This window comes from Leishmania braziliensis, chromosome 29 (genome assembly GCF_000002845.2).
Source record: "Leishmania braziliensis MHOM/BR/75/M2904 complete genome, chromosome 29".
Taxonomy (NCBI): domain Eukaryota; phylum Euglenozoa; class Kinetoplastea; order Trypanosomatida; family Trypanosomatidae; genus Leishmania; species Leishmania braziliensis.
Window position 1 is genome coordinate 780,320 of NC_009321.2, and position 21,485 is coordinate 801,804.

At 58.6% G+C, this 21,485-nt stretch overlaps 4 protein-coding genes and 1 pseudogene across 5 annotated transcripts; all 5 read right to left on the minus strand.

Moving 5' to 3' along the window:
* Positions 1 to 1,346: 1,346 nt before the first annotated feature.
* Positions 1,347 to 3,824, minus strand: LBRM_29_1920 (putative protein farnesyltransferase alpha subunit; the record flags this gene model as incomplete). Its single annotated transcript, XM_001566486.2, has 1 exon — positions 1,347 to 3,824. The coding sequence occupies one exon, from the start codon at positions 3,822 to 3,824 to the stop codon at positions 1,347 to 1,349; it is 2,478 nt and encodes an 825-aa protein (XP_001566536.2).
* A 2,327-nt stretch (positions 3,825 to 6,151) lies between these two features.
* LBRM_29_1930 (putative fumarate hydratase) lies at positions 6,152 to 7,858 on the minus strand (the record flags this gene model as incomplete). Its single annotated transcript, XM_001566487.2, has 1 exon — positions 6,152 to 7,858. The coding sequence occupies one exon, from the start codon at positions 7,856 to 7,858 to the stop codon at positions 6,152 to 6,154; it is 1,707 nt and encodes a 568-aa protein (XP_001566537.2).
* A 1,380-nt stretch (positions 7,859 to 9,238) lies between these two features.
* LBRM_29_1931 lies at positions 9,239 to 9,832 on the minus strand (annotated as a pseudogene). Its single transcript is given in 2 exon segments — positions 9,239 to 9,499; positions 9,503 to 9,832. Coding segments are annotated over 2 exon segments (591 nt in total).
* A 1,985-nt stretch (positions 9,833 to 11,817) lies between these two features.
* On the minus strand, positions 11,818 to 17,703 carry LBRM_29_1940 (conserved hypothetical protein; the record flags this gene model as incomplete). The annotated part of the gene is made up of 1 exon (XM_001566488.2): positions 11,818 to 17,703. The coding sequence occupies one exon, from the start codon at positions 17,701 to 17,703 to the stop codon at positions 11,818 to 11,820; it is 5,886 nt and encodes a 1,961-aa protein (XP_001566538.2).
* A 1,748-nt stretch (positions 17,704 to 19,451) lies between these two features.
* LBRM_29_1950 (conserved hypothetical protein) lies at positions 19,452 to 21,062 on the minus strand (the record flags this gene model as incomplete). Its single annotated transcript, XM_001566489.1, has 1 exon — positions 19,452 to 21,062. The coding sequence occupies one exon, from the start codon at positions 21,060 to 21,062 to the stop codon at positions 19,452 to 19,454; it is 1,611 nt and encodes a 536-aa protein (XP_001566539.1).
* Between the last annotated feature and the right edge of the window lie 423 nt (positions 21,063 to 21,485).

Consider the following 21,485-nt stretch of genomic DNA (forward strand, 5'->3'; position numbering starts at 1 on the left):
CGTCCATCTTGGCTGCCGAGTGTAATGGTGTTGCTAGGGATGGAGGCGGGTCCTACGATGCGGGCACCTGTGCAGTGCTTGCAGAGAGAGAGAGAGAGAGATGAGTAAAAGTGGAAGTGGTAAGAACTGCAAAGCCCCCCAGCAAGACCGAAAGCGAGCGGCAAAGCGACACCGACACGCACATACCCACGTACACACAAAGAATGGAGGAAACAGACAAACGTGCGACAACGGTAACAGCCATCACGAAGGCTACACAGAAAGCAAATGCAGTACGTACAGGGCAACCGTAACAGCTACCAGCTCATACGCAGGCATGGGGAGAGACTAAGTGTGTGATGAAGGGGGCGACGGAAATACACACGTGGAAGCCTCCTTTTGCTTCTCCTTTTCCAATCCCCCACCCTCTGCCCTGCAGCATGAGCTCAGCACCCCCCCCCCTACCCGACGGCCCGTCACAGGCCCATCGGGTCGTGCGAGGCAGCACGAGACACGCAGCGCAGCGGTGCGCCGACCCCGTCATCGGGAGCAGGGCCTCGGCCGAGCGCATGAGTGGCCCAAGCGCGTTCACTGTCGCAGGTCTTTCCGGCGCAACGCCGCCCAGGACCCGACCGCCGACATCAGCAGCGGCACACCGCTCGGACCCCCCTCCCCCACGTCGTCGGCGCTTGGGCCCTGCCACCGCCAGAGGGTGGCTCGGCCTTGGCAGGGATCGGGGGAGGTCGCTTGGCTTCGCCACACAGAGTGTGAGTGTGTATGAGGGGGGGGGGTGCTGGGCCCTGGGGTACTACGCACTGAGGTGTTGCTCCCCTCCTCCCCTCACGTTCAGGGGGTGGTGACTAGGACGGAAAAAGAATGATTTCGTGTAGGGTTAACTTCAGTTGTGAGGGGGCGCTGGCCAATTAAACATAAAGCCGCAAAGGGGCAGAGTATCCCCGTGAAGCAAAAGACAAAGACGCAAGAGAGGGAGCAACGGTGCAGGTGGGGGTGGGCACGATCGCGGGTGGTCATTCGTTGTGTTTCGCTAGGAGACCAGCAGGCCGAGGTGCTGGGATGAAACCACTGCAAAGGCGATGCGGCTGGGGCGAGCCATACGGTTAGTCATGCATGTCGTTGACCTGAGCCACGGGACATCACTGCCTCCTCGGTTGTCTGGAAGCAGTCGGGTCAAAGTAGTTTACCCGAATAAGAAAAAAAAGGAAACAATCGAGAAACTGCCTGCTGCGTGGACTACAGAGGGTTGCTGTTCTCTTACGCTGGAACATACCCTCCCCCCCACACACGCGCACATCCCTGCAGGCATCAGTACATCGCCCCTTTCTTTTTCCTCTTTCGCTTGTGTTGTATCAGGCAGCCGTGCCGTAGACGCGGCACATAATGTTTAGGGCCTCGCGCTTCCAATACTTGAGACGAATCGGGTCGGCCATCGTCAGCTGCTTCGCCTTGCTTAGCGCGGCAGCCTCGTAGGCGAGGAAGTTGAGGACGACAGCATCCTGGCGGTCTTTCAGCTTGTCAACGTCCGCTGCGCTCTTCTCCGGCCCACCCCACGGACACGGTCTCAGCCACTCTGACAGGAGACCCTCACGGTACGCCTCCGACGGGCGAAGCTGTCGCACCCGGCGCCGCTGTGCCGCGTCCATGTATGTCAGCCACATTTCTTCCAGAATCGCTTGACAGGCCAAGTACTGCGCACTGTCGACTTGGTGAAAGCTATCTAGCATGTACTGAGAGCTGCGCTCGTAGAGAGGCGCTAGCGCGGCAATCGCCTGCGGCTTGGGTTCCTGTCCAGGTGAGGTTATCGCGTCGCTAGCCACCGCCAAGCGCAAGATGCGCGCCGCCTGCTCCTCCAGCTCGGTAACTCGAGCCGAAATGACAGTGTGCAGGACCCGCTGCATGTACCGCAGCAGTCCAAAGCTCTCCACGTAGGTATCCCACGGAACACAGCGTTGGCGGTCACGGAGGAGATGCAGGAGTTCCGTGGAGGGGCAGACGGTGCCGGCGTCGGCGTTGGCGGACAGCTCAGAGTTCGTGAGTGCGACCGGGGTGAGCAGAGGGGCATCGGCGAGGTAGCGCTGAAGTTCCTCACTGCCGTCCGCTCTGGCGTGCTCTGCCGCCCAAACATGCTGCCGTGTGGTGAGTATATGGAAGAGGAGGGCAACGGACCGGGTGTGGGTGTAGGCGGCCTCGTTCGTTGGATCCACATACAGCCACTGAAGCGAGTAATTCATCTCCACTGCACAAACGATTCGCGCAGTGCGCTGCCAGTTCGTGTTGGTTGGGAGTGTGCCAACAGTACTCGTGTAACGGTCAGAGCAGAGCTGCCGCCAGAGGCGACGGAACAGAGCTTCCCTCAAGAGAACAAAGCGGTGACACCAGACTGAGTTGTTGCGGCAGTCTTGATAGATAAGCTGCGCCGTGAACTGCAGCTCCTCAGTGAGGGGACTCGGCGGTAGGGTGGGTGACAGCGCCGCCGGCGCGGCGCTCTCCGAGGCAGTGATCCAGCCGGGGTGGGGTGTAAAGTACGACTCCTGGTCGTCTACAGCTCCCGTAAGTTTTATCGCGTGCTCCTCCAGAGCCTCCCGCGACGGAGGCGTCAGCAGGAAGGAGAACGCCTGCAGGTACCAAGACAGGTGCAGCCAGGCGTGGTAGTTCTTCCCATCCTCATTGCACAGCACTGCCCTCAGCGTCGGCCGTTCGTCAATCGCAGAAAAATCAAGGCCGGCATGGCGACGCAGGTAGTCGCTAAGGGTTGCCTCACTTGCCAATGCGGGCACGAGCGGACTGCTGTCCTCCGCCTGTTGCTCTGGCTTTCCATCGGCGGCGGCGGCGGCGGCGGCGTCCGCACTGCACCGGACATAAGAAGGGGTCTGCTGGAGTGCGTACGTCAGCAGTTCCCTTCGATGATGCCACACCTGGAAGTTCTTGTGGTACAGCCGTGTGAAGCAGCCGACCGCTGCCAATTCCCAGTGCACCGCACGCCACGGGCTCGGTCGACCTTCCCACAGAACGTCGGCGCGCGCGGGGAGCCAGTGCTGCGACGTCAGTCTCAACTTCTTCTGCTGCTCGTCCAGTTTACGCAGCGCCTCTTGCTTCTCCGCTTCCGAGGCAGTGCAGGAGAGGATGGCCTCCGGTACCGGAAATGCCGGCAGCGCATCGCGGGTCGCTTGCTCCAACACTGCAGGGGACATGAGCACATCACGTCGATCTTTCCAAACGGTGTAGTTGGAGGTGCATTGACGAAGCGCAAACGCCAGCAGAAGAAACCAGCGTGCCGCTGAGGTGTGAATGGCGTGAATTACAGGTGGCAGCTCACCACTTCCGCATTGCTCACCATGGGCGGGGAGAATCGGGGTGTAGTCCAGTTGATCTCGAAGGGAGCGGTAGACGCCGTAGATGAAGCTGAAGTTTGGTGAGTAGTGAATCTTCGCGACGGGGTGCTCTGGTAAGGCATGTGAACTCTCATCCGCTGGTGTTACGTCCGCGACAAGCGGTACGAAGGCCTCGACGCAGGCGAGCTGATAGAGCCACTCTCCATCCTTGGAGCTCTGTGAGCAGGCGGAGGAGGCAGACACCCAGGACGATAGCGATGACGAGGAGGAGGAGGAGGAGCGGTTGGAACGCGACATTGCGCCTGCGATGTCCACGCGAAGGCGTACGCAGTGATGGATGGCTGGGAGTAAATAAAGAGATATGGGAGTGGGAGAGAATGTACAAAGTAAAGAGAGAGGCGGGGGCGTGAGGAGAGAGGCAGGCTGACATGCGAGTACGCTGCACTCTTTGTATGTGAGGTGTTCGTCAGGGAGTGGGGGCATTTGCAAACGCATTGCATCTGCACCCAGCGGTTACCTCGTTCTTTCATGGCCTGTCATGAATTTCCATCGGGAGACATTCTGCACATCCCGGCGAGGAAGACCATGTTCGCCAGCCGATGAGTCGAAGAAGAAGGGGAAGGGGATGAGTGCGAGGTTAAGGCAGCCCCTCCCTTTTTGTTTCTCTCTTGGAATGCCGCTTGGCTGGGTCTTTCCTTTCCCCTCGTTGGTAAATGAAAAGTACGATGTTTTCGAGGCACCACCGCTCAGGCGTACAGTGCAGGTGTCTCGCTGACGCGCTGATCGTGCGAGTGAAGTCGGACTGCTTGTGAAGCTGCTGCTACTGGTTGACGAAGCCGTGACAGACAGGTAGCCCTGTCCGTGCGTACAGAGACACTTGAGGGCGGCAGAAGAAAAAGGGGTGGCGGAGGATGGCGACAACAGCGTATAGATAGACATACACCCAAGCTGATTGGCATACACACACGCCCACGTACATAACATGCAGAGACAACCACATATGAAGGATAGCCAGGGCTTTTTCAGGGGAATACCGGTTCGCCTCTTCGTTCTCACGTATTCTTCTCCCTTCTGAGGCATACATGCGAGCAGTGCTGAAACAACAACGCGAGAGCAAGACGAGTAAAGAATAAACAAGCACGCGAAAAGGGCGAAAAAAAAAAAAAAGCAGCAAGAGAAGCGAAAGTGAGGCGAGAAAAGCTACAGGTGATGTAGAGAACCAGACAATAGGGCCTGCCGCACTTGTCGAAGAGAGCGAGGTGTACGGAGGAGGAGGACTGGGGGCGAGAGGATTGATGGGCACCGACCTGGCTACCCACGGCTGTCCAAAGGCGTCCCTCCTCTTCTGTGCATTACGTTCTCATATTATGATAACCTTCAATAACGCTACAATTCCCTTTCGTTTCTTTGTGGGTGGTGGTGTGGGTACGATGTTAGTGCAAGCAGAGGCGGGGTAGACTGGGTGAGAGGTGAGGTAGGCGATGAGAGGAGGCAGTGGAAGGAAGTCAGGGAGAAAGCAGCATTGAGCCCACCCGGCTTCCACTCTCACTTCTCCAGTTGAACACCCACGATTATAGCAGCAGGTTGCCTTTCTCAAGACCAATGACGGCGCATGTCCCCCCTTTTCTTTTTGCCTGTGAGTTTCCGTGTACAGGAACAGGATGACGCCGAGGTGTGCGCGACCATGAAGATCCACACTGGTGCATCCTCGGTTCTGCACCCCCTATTCTCACAAACCGCACGCGCCACGCCCTGTGCTTACGAGCCCGTCAGGCAACAAAAATGGCATTCGCAGAACCACCACTCCCTCCCCTCGCTCCCCCCACACAACCGAGGTCTGAATCAGCCGAGCTTGCAGGGCACAAGTTTCCTGCATATGCCGACAATCTGCACTGCTGGATAGCGGTCACAAGGCTTACGAGAGACAAGGCAGGAGACGAGAAGGAGCAGACAGCCGATATCAGGAATCGCTCAACTATCCGGCTGCCAAAGGCACCATCACCGTTCCCCTCCTTCTCTTCTCGCACGTCTTTGCGACGCTTCCATCCACCCATGCCACAGGACCGTCGAGGAGATTACGGGGAGACAATCGCAGGAGCACGTGGGTGGCGGCAGAGATGTAAAGAGTGGAAACGAGCAAGCAATGCGCAACATAGAGAAAATCAAACAAACAAACAAACAAACAACGAAGAAGTCGGCCTGTGCCTCAGGGGAGGGAGGGAGGGAGGAGGTAAAAAGGGGATGAGACGAAGACGGCGGCAAAGACGATGAAGTCCAGAAAGGGTCAAAGCAGAAAGCAAAGAACAACAAGAGAGCGAAGAGAGACAGGGAGAGTGGAGTGGGGTGTGTTGGGGTGAGGGGGAGGTCAAACTGTTAGATGAACTTACTGCTTGAACGATTACTCTCTCTCTTGCTTGTTGTTCGCTTGCTTCTTTGCCTTTCCTTCTTCACCGTCAGTCTCGGCTCGGATTCTTGAGTGGTGATGGTGGGTGTCTGGATGATACTCGGTCGCCCTCGTATCTCGCACTGCGTGTGTGTGTGTGTGTGTGTACCAGTCGTGGCGCTGCTGCTGCAGAGAATGAATGACAACGTCCTGCAGATTGCATTCTCATCGTCTTGACTGCCTTCTTGTAGAATGCACACTACACGCAACGAAGCACCTTGCCTATCCCAGCAGCGCACAGAGAGAGAAAGAGGGCGGAAAGCAGTGCCAACACAGCACGCGAGAAGGAAAAAAAATCAAGCAAGAGAAAGAGAGAGAGGGAGAGGAGGGCAACCTTAAAGGCATTGAGGCACAGCCTGTGAAGGGAGCTGTTACGCGACTACATAAGCATCTTCGAGAACATGTCGTTTCCCTTGTCATCGACGATGATGAACGCAGGAAAATCCACAACCTCGATCTTCCACACCGCCTCCATGCCGAGTTCCGGGAAGGCGATGCATTTCACTTCCTTGATCGAGTCCTTGGCGAGTATGGCCGCTGGACCGCCGATGCTGCCGAGGTAGAAGCCACCGTGCTTCTTGCACGCGTCTGTCACCTGCTTGCTGCGGTTGCCCTTGGCGAGCATGATGTGGCTGCCGCCGTGCGACTGAAAGAGATCGACGTAGGAGTCCATGCGGCCGGCCGTTGTCGGACCGAAGGAACCAGAGGCGTAGCCCTCTGGCGTCTTGGCGGGCCCAGCGTAGTAGATTGGCGACGTCTTCATGTAGTCCGGCAGCGGTTCGCCGCTATCCAGAATCTCTTTGATCTTGGCGTGAGCCGTATCGCGGGCCACGATGAGGGTGCCGTTTAGCATCACACGGGTTCCGACCGGGTACTGACTGAGCTGCCGACGCACCTCGTCAATGGGGCGCTTCAGGTCGACGTTCACGCTTGTGGTACTTAGGTTTGCTGTCGTGATGTCGGGCAGGTACTGCGCCGGGTTTTCCTCCAGTTGCTCAATGTAAATGCCGTTCTTGTTGATCTGCGCAAGAATCTGGCGATCTGCGCTGCAGGACACCGCAAGGCCTACTGGGCAGGAGGCGCCGTGGCGGGGCAACCGAATCACGCGCGCCTGGTGGGCGAAGTACTTGCCACCAAACTGCGCACCAATCCCGCTCTTCTGTGCCACCTCCATCACGACTGCTTCCCACTCGAGGTCGCGGAAGGCGCGGCCATGCTTGTCGCCGGTAGTCGGGAGGGAGTCGTAGTAGCGGCAGCTGGCTAACTTCACTGTTTTCATGGTCATCTCAGCGCTCGTGCCGCCGATGACGAGGGCGATGTGGTAGGGCGGGCAGGCGGCCGTGCCAAGGGTCTTGAGCTTCTCCTCGATGAAGGCGCGCAGTGACTTGGGGTTCAGCAGTGCCTTGGTTTCCTGGTACAGGTATGCCTTGTTTGCTGAGCCGCCTCCCTTGGCAATGAAGAGGAACTCGTAGCCGCTTCCGGGCACCGCGAGCAGGTCGAGCTGGGCGGGAAGGTTGTCGCCTGTGTTGCACTCTTTGAACATGTCCAGTGCGGCCGTCTGGCTGTAACGCAGGTTGTGATATTTGTAGGCGTTCCACACACCCTTGGACAGGTATTTCTCGTCCTCACCGCCGGTCCAGCAGAGCTCACCACGCTTGCCGAGCACGATGGCCGTGCCGGTATCCTGGCACGATGGCAGTACGCGACCTGCCGCAATGCAGGCGTTCTTCAGCAGCGTCATGGCGACGTAGCGGTCGTTGTCAGAGGACTCGGGGTCATCAATGGCGCGGCGCCAGCCCTCCAGGTGATCCTTGCGGAAGAAGTGGTGCACATCCGAGTAGGCACGGTGGGCGACAATAGTGAGAGCCTCTGGGTTCACCTTCAGCACCTCTCGTCCGAACACCACCACCTCCTCCACGTACTTCTCGCTCCCCTCGATCTTGGTGAACTGGGTTTCGTGGTGATGCGGATCGGTGGGCTGGAAGATAGCGGAGAAGCGGAAGTCCTTGTTGACAGCGGCCGCGTCCTCGATGTCCTTGATGCCCGCACGGTGGCACCCAATCTCGCACTGGTCGCACAGAGACATGACGTGCGTGACTGGGGGCCGAGTATGGATGGGGCACAGAAGACGAAGACGAAGAGAGGGAATAAAGGAGGTACAGTGACGCTTCTTTCGACGCTCTGACAGCTGCAGTGGGGTGTGTATGGAAGAGAGACTGTGAGGTGAATGAGGCGACAGGCGGTGGCCCAATCCGGTGTGACGCGTTCACCAGAGAATGGTGGAGAGAGGGAGAGAGAGAGAGGCAAACAACAAAACGTCGAAGAAGAGGTACAGAGCGGTGCTACAATGACCCAACCCAAAGAGAAGGCGAGGCTGACGGCTATGAGCAAGGGAGAAGCATGCGCTCGTTCTTGTTTGTGGTAGTGTCCGAGGGGAAGGGTGGTGGTGGTAAGGCATGGCAAAAGGCGTCGAGAGCAACCAAAAGGAGAAGATCGCGGCCTCCTCTCGTGTTCTCGCCCGGGCGCGCCTCTCTTACGCGTCCGCGGCGTCTCTTAGCGACGCCTCTGTCTTCTACCACTGGTGTTGGTGCTCAGGGAGAGTGGGACAGGCACTGCTCTATGTTCCTCTTTTTCTGTGAGAAGGATGACCTTTTTCCGCACCGTATCCTCTCGCGCTTTGGGCTAGAAGCGGCAAGAGGATACGGTGCATGCGCACTGAAAGGCGGGTGGGTGGAGGTAGGTTCGCGGTTGGTTCGAAATGATGGCCTTCAGCACTTCTGCCCCTTTCTCGCCAGCCCCCTGCGCCATCAGATTCGGTCGTTTGCTTGTCGAAGCGGTACACACTTAGTGCGCGTGTGCGACTGTCCACCACCTCCCACTATCGTTTGGCAGCGCTCGTTGCATCTGCCAAGCCCATCTCCACGCACGCGTCGCACTCCACTACACACGGGTGCGTGTGCAGTCGCTGCTCTGCCGTCCACGCGGCTGTGTTTCGTTGGTGCGCCAAGGGCATACGCGGTGCACTTTTTCATCAAAAAGGATGCCGTCCGTGAGACAAAAAATGTCACCTGTCAGCCCGGCGTTTCCTCCACCGCCGCACTGCCTCTTCCTGCGTCCTCATCTTTTGCCAGCACAGAGTGACGCTTCATCAATGGAGGCAGAGCCTCCGCGTCCTCAGACATAGTACGCAGCTGCCGCACCACTTCAGCTGCCCGCAGCACGGGTGAACATAGACCTGGCACTGACAAACGCCGCCACTGCTCCGTGCAAAGATGTGGTACGTGAGGTTGGCGAGGAGGACACACGTGATGCCATTCGTGATGGCCACCTAAAAGAGTCTGTGCGTTGTCCTCGCCGAGGGCAATGATGGTAAAACATATTCGATCTCGAAAGCGGCCCCGAGGTACTGTCTAGTCCGAGTCCATGCCGATAAGCGTGAACATGGCGCGAGGTGGAGACCTGCGAGTTACTCTCTACATTCGGCTGCCCTTGCCCTCGTGCCTCGCCCTCGTGGACGCGCACAGTGATGGCGAGGGGATGGGGTGAGGTAGACGCATCTCTGTGCAAGGGTCGTGTGCCAAGCACCTTCTTATGTGCCCAGTAGCTGCATAAATTTGGCCATGAGGAAAGAGCTGGCGTAGAGCATGTACCACGGTACCAACAGTAGCCCAGCGCCAGCCTCTACGCAGTTCACCAGCCATTGAAGGTGTACTACATCTGCAGATGCCTACTTAGCACGCACGTGCGCCAGTTTGCTCTCACAGAGCTGAATCCAGTTGATCAATTTTGTTGCACTAATGCTATGAGTGATGCGCAACGACGTGGTGCAGGTCCGGCTCGCCACGGCTTGGCCGCCATGCCGCTGCAGCTGTTGCTCCACGACTTTCCAGTTGCTCAGTAAAGAAAAAGAGCCCGCACCGCTGTCGACGTCACTTGGCCCTGCTGTGCCTGTCACCGTCTTCCGCCACGCCTCGACACTGCCAGGGGTAACATAGAGAACACAAAACACGTAGTCGTTGAACACGCAGCTCGCCACCTCCTCTCGTCGAGCGCGTGGCATCACCCCTAGAGAGCCGGAGAGCCTCGTCGAAAAGGGCTGTGGCTGCAGCTGTGAGGCAGCGTCGAGCAAAGTCATTGCGGTGAACCCAGACATCGAACTCTCGCATCGCCGAGATAGGAAGTTGCCGCGCCGCGTCCGGGACTGCCGCCGGCATTGCTGCTACCGCTCCCCCTGTCGCCGTGTACTTTGCAGCAGCATTTCCACCCCATGGAGTCTCCCCTGAGAAGCCCGACTTGCGTCTCCGCAAGAAATCTGCGCAGTGTATGTTCGAAGCCCTCCCGTGCGGCAGCCAGGTGCGGAACGAAGGTAGCATCTTTGACTGTCCTGTCCTACAGCAGGCGGACTACCAGTAGAAAGTAGGGGGGGGGGGTAAAACCAACACGACGGTGAGTAGAATCTGTAAAGGCGTATCCAAGCACCTCGACCACCACTGAGTGCCGGCGGTGCACGTACCCGTCCAGCACGGACTCCTTCTTGTTGGCAGCTGCTTCGCCAGCTAGGCTGAGACGGTCAGCTGAGGGAGCGCATGCTCTCCCCCAGTGCGGGTCGAAGGTGGCGTGCAGTTCAGTGAGCTCCTTCCTCGTGTACCCAGTGTCCACCGTGCCGCACGGTGTGGAGCGCGCCGCCCTCCACCTCGTTGTCGTGACCGATCGACCCTCGCAGAGGACTCGTTAGCAAAAAGTAGTGTAGGTGCGAGCTGCCGAGCTTCCTGCCGTCGTAGCGGTCGACGACAACCGGGGCGAGCGATCTCGTCAAACCGGCAAGGTGGTCCGCTTTCAGCTTTATACAGGCAAGCTTCCGCTTGGCTGACCTGTACAGGATGGTTGCCATCTTCAAAACCACACCCTGATATTCCGCCCCCCCCCCCCCCCCACCGCCTTTCCCAGCTCCGCCATGATCAACGCTGTGGTGCCAACCACTTCAACGGTGATGACCTCGAGGCGGGCTAACGGCTCTCTCAGCACCTCCTGCAGCCGCTACCGGCGCTGTGTCAGCGGAACCTGCAGTAGCGACTGCGCGTTGTGGCGCACCAGATTGAACACCACAAAGCAAACCCAGCGACGACCGCCGTCTTCGACGCTGCCTCCCGCCTCCCATTGCCGCGGAGTGGAAAAGATTCGTTCTCGCAGCCGTGGCGAAGATGCGATGGAGACAGACCTCTAAGCAGGACTGCAGGCCCCCATCGCTGATGAGGAGCTCATGAGCATCGGAAGCAAGGTGAAACAAAAGGGGTGCGATGAATCTATCGAGCGAAAAAGCGCAGAAAAATGCAAAAAAAAAATTACACCCGCACTGCAGCAAAGTGTAGAGATGGTCCCGGTGCTGGTAGGGACGGGAGTGGAGAGCGCGACATGAGAGGAGTCAAAGAGGAATGGTGAGGTGGAGGCGAGTCACCGAGCAATGCCGACGAGAGAAAGGCTTTTCCTGAAGCCAATGTTGCTAATGCTCCCTCCCCCGTACGTTTGCGCCGCCTCACGCGGTGGGGGTGGGGGTGTGGGGTAGCCTGCACTTCTGCCTGTGTCTTGGACGGATGCCGTATTTCCCTGTGGTTGCTTTGTTTGTTTAGATGATGATGTTGTTGTTGTTTGCGCCGCTTTTTTTCTACATTGCGCTTGTCTCACGCTGCGTAAGCGCGCCGTGGCGAAGTAGGCGACTGAGAGGATGGAGAGAGGGGGTGGGGAGTGCACATTGTCTCCGTTTCGTAGTTGAGCAGAAGCGAAAAAAACAAACAAACAAACCAACAACACAAAGGAGATCGAGGAGTCGAAGTGTACTCGGAAAGGGCAGTATAGCGACAAGAGATAAACAACAACAACTTGACGAGCATAGCACAGAGACTCAGTGGACACGGCACCGCTGCTACGTTACGTAGCCCTATTCACGTATTGGGCCACATTCAAGCACACGCAGCAGTGTGCGTACGGACATCATGCACCAGCCAAGGTGGCAGGCTCCCTCGCCCCTTTACCGTTGTGCTGTTTTACTCACGGATACGGCTCACGATACAGTACAGGTAGACGCGCCGAAAGGTAGTTGGCGGATTCGGAGAGCGTACGCAGTTCCTGCAGTCGCTGCTCCACCTCCGTCTGCACGTGGTGTTCGTCCTTGCCGCGCGATGCCACGTAGGCCGCCTCTATCCCCTGCACACTGCGTCGCACACCCGCATAGATGCGCAGCGTCTCCTCCACAACGGAACCAAAGACAGCCGACATGGAGGTGCCGCTCATTGAGTTGACCGCGTTCATCGTCAGCTCCGTAGCGCCATCGATCATGCGGCGCTCCCACTCTACTGAGTGCGCTCTCAGCAGCTTTCCACTTCTTTGGTTCCATTTATTCTTGTCCTCCTCGTTGTCATCACCGTTTGTGAGTGCCTGCGCCATCTGCGCATCCCGCAATGCTCTCCGCAGCTGCGTGTTTTCATCATCGGCGCGTTCCAGACGAGCAACGACATCCGCACGAGCTTCTTCAGCATCAGCCAGCGCGGCCTCCAGCTCCGCCTTGCCGCGCATCAGCTTCTCCCGCTCAATTGCACGCGGACGTAACATGTTGTTCTCCAGCGCCAACACCTCCGTCGCCTCCATAAACTGCTGCGCCGCTGCGTTCGCCATAGGTCGGCCGTAGAGGTCCCAGCAGTTCTCTACCTGCGTACGCAGCACCGCCATGCCGCAGCGCAGTTCACCGAGAGAGCCGTGAAGGATGCCCTGCAGGCGCTGCTGGTGTGCGTCGGAACTTCGAAGGGCTGCCTCCACGTATACCGTCAGCGGCTTTCCCTGTTCTTTCGTCAAGGCAGCGAGCAGATTCTCCTGCACACTGGCGAGAGGAACGCGTCGGTATGGCGTACCTGGTAGGCCGCGCAGGCTGTGCGCGAGGGCCTCACACAGCACGTTGCGCTCCAGCTGAAACGACGTCAGCGTCGCCGCCAACTCCGCCACGTTACGCTTCTGAGCCTCGACCTCGTCAGATGCGCTGGCCTTTGCCCTCGCGAGGCGTTCCTGCTCTTCCTGGAGTCGGGCAATCTCGGCGCGAAGCAACTTGGCCTCTTTGCTGAAATCATTTAACAGCATATTGCCCTGCCGCCCGTGGCGAGCCAGGTCTTCTTTTAGCGAGTCGCGCTCCAGCTTCAGAGAGCAAACCACGCTGCACAGCAGGTGCAGCCGCGTGCCGACGGTGACGTTAAGAAGACTGCTGCGGTAGCCCGCGAGCGCCTCCTCTGTCTCTGGCAGCGCCTGCTTGAGATCCTCGATCTGTGTAGTCAGCAAGGCCACCAGCGCCTCCCCATACCTGGGTGGCTGCTCCGCCTTGTCATCCTTGAGAAAGCGGCCTTCCAGAACTTGCAGGATGGAGCGAGACGCGAGACACAGGCTTTGCAAGTCGCCGATGCGCTCCCGCACAGTGGCCTTGGTGTCCTGTAGCACGCTGGCGAAGTCGCCAGGGCGCCGCGATGCCTTCTTCCTACAGCTCTTCATTTCCTGCTGCATGAGACACAGTCCTGACTCCGGGGTACCCTGAAAGGCGGGGAGCGGTTTTTGCTTCGGCTTCAGCGAGCGCTGGGTCGAGGACATTGAGGTGGAGATGGAGTCATCGTCGTCATCTTTAAAGGCGCGGTCCAGCCCGGTCAGCATCTGCTCCGATTCCCGCTTCACCGCTTGCAACTCCTGCATCTTGGAGCGAATGAATGGCAGCATGTCACTCAGCCTTACCATCCTGCTGCTCCCCGGCATCGAGCTTGCGGAGGAGGCATTGTTCGCACCATCCACAGCGTCCATCAGCTGCTTCACTTCCTGCACTGACGTGCCCGTCTCCTTGCATATTGCCTCCAGACGGGCGGCGAGTAGGTGACTGTCTACACACCCGGACTGTACCCCAGTCTGTGAGTGGTGCTTGGCTGCACCGCCATTCGTCGCTGCGGTGGCCATGGGCGAACTCGCGTTGTGTGGGTGCGCCATGCCGTTCGTCGTGTTTAGTGCCGCCTCATCGGGCGTGCCGCCAAGGGCGAGGATGCCGTGTATGACGGACTCCGACAGGTGCTGCAGGCAGTCCGCCATGTCCTGCACATCTGCCACCAGCGACAGCAGCCGCTTCGTTGCAGCCGCGTCAGTGCCTGGAATGTTTAGAGGCCCGCTAATATTTGCGCGACGGGGCGGCGATCCGGAAGAACGCATTTCCATGAGCGGTTGCGCGAGAGCCGCCACTTTCTGCATCGCCTCCAGCGCCTGCGCCACCTCCGCACAGGCTGCCCGCAAGGCTGGGGTGTGAGGGGGCGAACCAGCGCCGTTTGCGCCCGGGTTCAGTGCTGTGTGGTGCTCTTCCTGTGAAGCAACCGCAGCGACAGACGACCACGGCTGAAGCTCAACAAGCCCCGCCAACATGTCTGCTGTCAGCTGGTCCTTGACAGCGGTGAGTGCATCAAGATGCGCGCGCTGCTCCGCTGCACTTTTGTCCATCTGAGCGATGCGGTCGTACAGGAGGACAAAGCGATCGTGCAGCTCTGCCACAACCTCCCAGGTGGATGGGTCGGCATCGTCGAAACTGACGCTGCGACCTGCAGACGCTGCTCTCGACTCTGCTTCAGATGTGCCTGCTGCACCTCCATCTACGCAGAGTGCCCGCAACCCATGCAGTACCACGTTCTCGCGCAGGTGTTCCTGAACCAGCTGCTTCCCAGTAGAGTTGTTGCCGTCCAGTTGCAATATGTACTCCACGTACTCGGACGGGTTGCTGTCGCAGGTCAGTATCGGTGGAGGCCTTTCGTGTGCCTCTTGAAGTGTGAGCGATGCTCTCGGCGACGGTTCCGACGCTGCTGTATCACCCAAATTACGAGTCATGTGATGAAGACGCGTCAAGCAGTCCCGCAGTACATCGCGCAGAAACACACCGATGGCGATGTTTGTGCGATTCTCCTCTTCAACAGCTAACAGCTGGGCCGTCAACTCTTGGCGTGCAGCAGCAGCCGTCTCGATGGTCTCGTGCGCGAAACGAAGTTTCCCCTCAAACTCAACGACGGCGGCATCATAATTCAACTGTTTCCGCTGCTGGTCCACGAGGCGCCGGTGCAATACCTTATTTGCTTCGCCACTCAACGAATTTTCTACCTCGGCCGCGGCTAGCTGACTTTGCAGGCTCCCTATCTCTTCACGTAATCTGCGTATTCTCTCGGCGTGCTCGCGCCGCTCCTTCTCCAGTGCCTCCGTCTGTGCATGCAGCGCCAAATCCTTCGCCCTGTTGTCCTCCTCCAGTCCCTCTAGTTCCACCTCCAGCTTCTTGCAGTCCTGAGCTCTCTGAGCTGCCTCACGCTGCAGTGCTTTCACCTGCTGGTGCAGATCCCTCTCGGCGGCGCCGCGGGCCTTTTCGAGATCATCGAGATGCTGCTTGAAAATGTTCTCGCTGGCTTTGCTTTGTTGCACCGCCTCCTTCAGCTCCATCTGTAGCCGCTTTTTCCCCTCTGCGTTTCGCTGCTCCGAGGCTGCGAGGGCCTTCAGTTGCTCTTGAAGCTGGTCCACCTGCTCCCACGAACACGCCAAGGCGTCGAGGAGGGAGCTATCGGCAACCCCGTCAGTTCTCCTAAGCGTCTCGGCGGCTACCGCAGCCACAGCCTTCAGAGTTGTTGCCACCACCTTTGCTGTTGGAGGGTCTACGGATCTGCTCTGTGACACCTCAGCTTCCACTGCTGAGTCGGACGTCTCTGGTGGCGCGGCAGACCTACTGAGGCGGCTTCTCTGCAACGCTGACTCCAGAGAAAGCTCAACTCCTAGCTCCCTACTATGGGTCTTGCCCACAACAACTGCTATGATTTCGTGCGCACTCTTCACAAGCCCATCTAACTCATTCTCCGGCACGCTAGACTGCTCCGCTGCTGCTCGTTGCTGAGCTTGCAGGCACAGCTCTAGAAGTTCTGTAGGCCTTCGATCCCCCTTATCCGCCAGCTTCTCGGCGATACGGCGTGCTACATCGACTTGCTCAGGCGTAGCCATGGCGTCGTCCGGAGGCGCGCTGGTCCGCCTTCGCGCCAACAGTGCCGCAGTCCTCTGACTCATGGTCAACTGCTGGATCGCAGGAGGGGGTCGCAGAATGGCAACGGTGGTGTGCACCACCATGGCGTACTGCTCAAGCTGCTGTCGATAGTCGGCATGGGCAGCCTCCAAATCTTGTGTGCGGTGCCACAGCCGCTCCAGTGCCTCGCTCACCCGCTCCGACGCGCCTTTGCCGGACCACAGCGACGTAAGCACTAGTACCACAACCATGTCCTCGCAGAGGTTGCGCAGAGAGTCCGCGATGTTGGCTGAACGGCTGGCACGGTCTTCATCAGACTCCTGCGGCTTCTCCATGAAGTCGGTGTTGGTGGCACCGCGGCCGCCGAGCGCGTCGATCGCGCGAAGAGCAGCATCCTGCAAGTCTTTCACCTCGTTCGTGGATCGCCTACCGTCTTGGTGCACCACTTGCATGGCTCCAACTACAGCCTTGGCATCTTCTATGAGTAGCCGTGACAACTTCTGAAAGTCGATGAGGGATCTCTCCGCCGGCGAGGCGGAGCGGCTACTCAATGACGGCGCCGCCCCGTCCACCACCGAGGCCGCGGACGAGGAGTGGCCAAAGGTCACAGCCGGCGCGCCGGAGCGCCGACCACCGCCACTGATGCGAAGCGCAGACTGTCGGCCCGATATGTTGAACCCACACCGAGTGGGTGAGGTTATCAGCGACGGCTCGCGGCTCGATTCCCCGCCGGAATCAGCTGCGGAGTCCACTCGCAGCAGCGGAGATGCCGCTGCCAGGGTGGCACGCGTAGTTTGGGCTGCCAACGCTAGCTCATCGCGCTGTGCCTTGATGGTGGCAGCTTCCCTTGCTTCTTCACTGAGTCGATTGCCCAGGTGCGCGACGCACTCTTTGAGCGATGCGGGTGGCGTGGGCATTTTGGCTACCAATGTGAGGGATGCGAGTGTGTCACCCACCGCGTGCAGTAGGGTCTCGGCGGTGTGTTTTGACTGTCGGGCACTCTCCAGCAGTTTTTTGGAAGACTGCAGTAGTGACGGCAGTGGGGTTGAGGCACCTGACGTGCTGCAAGGGTTTGCTGCAGTGGGGTCCCACTCTTGCAGCGAGTGCAAACGCAGACTTGAGGACCCCTCCATCAGTTTCACCGCTTGCCGCATCGCCTCACGCAGCTCGTTGACCTCCGTTTCATGCTGCTGCTTCGAGGCGCCCAAGTCGTCGCGGGTGGCCTCCAGGTCGTTCTGCAGTCTTGACTGTTGCTGAAGGGCTGAATCAAGTTGATTGCGCAGGCTCTTCGTCGCCTGCGCTGTTTTCTGTAACTCCTGCTGGAGGTCCAAAATGTCGTTCTCTCGCTCCAAAATCTCGATGGCGTGGTGCTTTGCTGTCTGCGCGTTGTGGAAACTCCACCACTTGAGTAGCATGCGGCTGCGCAGTCGCTCCTTGTTGAGCGCTTCGAGCAGTTCTACGTTGGTGACGGTGCGCTGATTGCGCTCCCGCAGCTTTAAGCGCCACTTGGCGAAGTACCGACGTGCCAGGTGGAGAAAGTCCGCCTTAGACCGCAGCGGCACATCTTGACGCAGGCGAATGGCCGATCGCATGCTTTCAGAGGTTCGCGTTTGCGTAAAGGCAAGCCACTGCATGAAATACCGAGAGTACCCCTGACGAAGGGAGTGGTACTTCAGCATCGTAGAGCACCGTTTCAAGTGAGTCTGTAGCCTGCGCTCCCGGATGGCGGCCACCCACACCGAGAAAGCTCGGGTCGCCTGGAGGAGCTCGTTGCTGCGGCCCAGCAATCGCGCTGTGTGTCTCTGCTTCGCTCTCTCTGTGAGCGCCACCACCACTCTCGGTGACCTATCACGCCTTGCGCTCCTCATCGATGGGTTCATAGCGGTGGTGGCTGCATTCATCCCGGACCGCAGGCACGAAAGGAGGTAGGGGAGGTAGGGAAAGAGGGTATGAGATGATTGGCAGGGTTGCGTGGCACTCACCGAATCAGCACTGCGAGAAAGCAAACAAGCAAACAAACAAAAAAGAAAACAAAAAACGCTGGTGGGGCGCGTACGAGGGGTGGGGAGGCGGGGGGGGGGGGCGGTGGCGTTGAATGGCCTTCTTGTGTTTCTGTCGAGCTCCGCGTGGGACGAAGTCGTGAGGGAGAGAGAGAGTCGGAGGGGCGAGGGACGCACTCACGCACACAGGCGTACACGGAAGCACAGAGGGCAAACAGTGGCACGCTTCACTGGGATACCCACAGAGACATCAAATCCAAGAGGGAGAGGGAGAGAAAGAGAGAGAGAGATGGAGCCGAGGCACAATGACGAAAAAGAGGTTGGGGAGGAAAGTAAGCAAGCAGAAAACAAAATAGACAAAAACAAAAAAGGGCGCAGCAGGCGCGGATCTGACGGGGTGTAGAGTCGCTCTCGTTGGCTCACTCGCGATACCCAGAGTCACTCAGAGAGAGAGAGAGTTGAGGCGCTAAAAAAAATAATACCGAGACAGTAAAAGGGCAGCAACTTAAGTCACGCAAAATAGACAGCAGTGCTGGGGGAGCGAGGAGAGCAGAGACTTGGCGCCACACACGTGCATACGCGCCACTCTTCAGCCCTACGATGATCAAGGCGGTACGCACGCGGGTGCCAACAGATCGGTGAGTAGGGAAGGGGAAGCAATGTGTAAAGAGGCTTTTTGGAGTACACGACAGTGACGTGAAGTTGATGCTATAGACAGGGAGAGAGTGGTGCCACGGGAGGCGTAGTCAGTGGCGCGCGGGTGTCTCCACTTTTCTAGTGTATTGGATGGCGCTACCTGGTGTGCGCGTGTGTCGAAGCAGAGCACCGCTTCTTCACTTTTGTGCGTTGCGTCTTCGTGTGAAGGGAATGGCGGTGTGTAGGCAGAGATGCACGCGTTCCCGTACACACACACACACTCAGAGGAGAATTTCTCCGACATCATTCATCCGCGCCAACAGCGTGAAGATGAGAGGTGCCGTGGTGGGGGAGGAGAGGGAAGGTGAATGGCAGCATGTACAGTGCGCGAACCAGTCCAGCACAGCACACCACGACACGAGTAGTGAGGCGTGAGAAGATGGAAGAGAAGCAAAGAGAATAACAAGTGAGAGAGAGAGCGAAAAAAAGGGAGAGAGGGAATATGAGCAATGCCAGGGGAAGATGCAACGATGCGTTTCATCAGAATGTCACCCACACGCCACCTTACCGCGCGGTCATGGTCTCCTACGTGATGGACGGCACCAGAGAGGGAGGGGGAGACAGAGCGACAAAGCGTCGGTCGCTCGACTCTTTCGGTATCTGCCTGTTTCCAACGAGTTCGCATTTCATCTGTGTCGCCCCCTGTAGTACATTGACTAAGCAAAGAACGCTTTTCTGACAACTCGAAAAGGCGACTCAGGGTGGAGGAAAGAAAGAGCAGAGCGGGAAAAAAACAACAGAAGCGAAGTAGCGGATGTCAGAGAGAGGGAGCCAAGACGACGGTAAAACTGAAAAGAAGGAAAGGCAGCAGTAAAGTGTAGCGCGGAGGGTGGGGTGGACAGCGACGATGACGTGCGTCTCTCCTCTTCTCCGGCAAAAGCAGCACCGCTCGACAACCTCTCCCCGTCCTGTGCGTCGGCTTGGATCCATCTTCAACTGGTGAGCACAAAGTCCATCACGTGCACAAGATGGTGGTAGTCTGGAGAGAGGTGTGGGAGCTGCTGCACCGCCAGCTGTGCGTGGCCTTCCCATTGCTTCTCAACCATCTCCTGCGCAGTTTCGGCAACGTGTGTGGCAGCGTCGCAAGCACGCACACCTCCGGGATCGTTTCGCAGCTTCCCGTGTCGGGGGAACTTTTCGTGAAGCCGCAAAAGCTGCGCGAAACACGCCAACCCTTCCACAACGACGCGGGTGGTGGGCACCGGTGGCAGTATGGCTTCTGATGCCAGTGGCGACGATGGCACCTCACACATGGAGTCCTCCTTTAATCCACCTCGACCGGCACACTCTCCTTGTGTCCCTGCGCTGGAGGAGTCTGGTGATCCAGTAGTTGGGTTGACTGTCGCCGTGTTGAAGCAGCCGCGCAGAATCAGTGTTGTGGTTTGTTGAAGGACAGTGAGGGCGAAGAGCCGCCACCCAACATTATCGCTGCAACGCTCGCTTGCAAGCGACTGCATTGCTTGCTGAGAGACTGTCTTCTCACCTCCGCTTCCGCTCAAAGTGCCAGATGGCAGCTTCTCAGTTCTGTGGAAGCTAGTCTCTCTCACCGCGCGGGTGTTAGTCTGTAGCTGGTAGACTGCCGCGCACATGGAGCTGGCCCAGCGCCAGATATCCTCCATACAGAACGCGGGTGGCATCCCAGGATCTGGTGGGCCGCTCTCAAAGCCGTGGTCCGCCGCTATTGCAGCCTGGATGCTGTGCTCCTTTGCCTCCTGCGGCGCCAGAAAGCCAACATACACGCGCAGCAGCCACGCTGTTGCTGTTGCAGGAGTCATCCGGTGCGCTGCGACCGTCTGCTGCAGGACATCAGGGAGGAGGCGGATGCCGAAGCGATGCGCCGGCGCGGCAATCCTACTCGGTACCATATCCTCCACTGCCACGCCGCTGTCATTAAACCACGCAACTGTCTTCTGGGCGACAGCGACAAGAGCGGCCGAGTACGAAGCGGCAGCTGTCTCCGCATTGTAAGAGAGACGCAGCGGGTACCCAATCGAGAGAAAGTATTCTAGCAGCAGTGGAGAGGACGACGACAGCTGGGGTGCGCCTTCTATGCTGTCGCATGCAAGGTTTGGCGGCACCAGGCCCGGAGGTGCAAACGGCCCGCCGAGCAGCTGTGGAAACGCCGTACCCATCAATGCAGCATACGGGGGCAGTGAGGGGTACTCAGAGGGATCAAGACGGCGCTTCGCATGTGTGCCGTCACGCAGTTTTGCGCCGTTGCGCGTCGGTTGCGATCCCTCGCTTCGGTGGCGGCGAATCTCTCTGTACAGGCCCACCGCAGAGCGTTCCCAGTCGTCAAGAACTGTGCCACTTCCATGGTTGGTGTTGTAGTTGTTGCGGCTGATTGATTCACGGACAGTCGCTGCTGTAGCAGCAGACGTGATGGATCCGGCTCGGGGATACTGTCGTGGGGGCCGTTGCAGGTGAAGTTGCTGTGTCGCGCTGCAGCCGCCGCGGTTGACGACATCTTGTCGCACATCGCCGTCAAGCACCAGTCCCCAGTTCGTGAAAGATGACGGCGTTTCGAAAGGCGCTCCGCTCATTGGGAACGCCAGGCTTTTCGACGGCTTGAGCTTCGGGTCGCTATGTACGCACATATGCAGGCAACGCATGCGAGTCGCTGTATGCGCACGCCGTATTCGAGGAAGTGCCAGAGCCTCTCTGGTTGTACGAAAGGAGGGAGAAGGTGAAGGAGATGTGACGCGGTCTGCGACACACATGATGGTGAACAGTCTGACGTGTGCGCGTGGACCCATTCACTGACGCGCATGGGCGCGTCATAGGACAGAATTCAAGAGGATCAAGCAGTGCATCGCTGCTGCGGTTGGGTGTATGTGCATGTGTGGGAGAGGGGCGTCTTCACGGTAAGGGTGGCCTCAGCTCTCTAGCCATGGCGGCTAGATTCCACGGGTCCGCGTAGCTCTGCAGGCTGCTTTGTCGTATCCGCCTCGAGAATGTCCTTCACA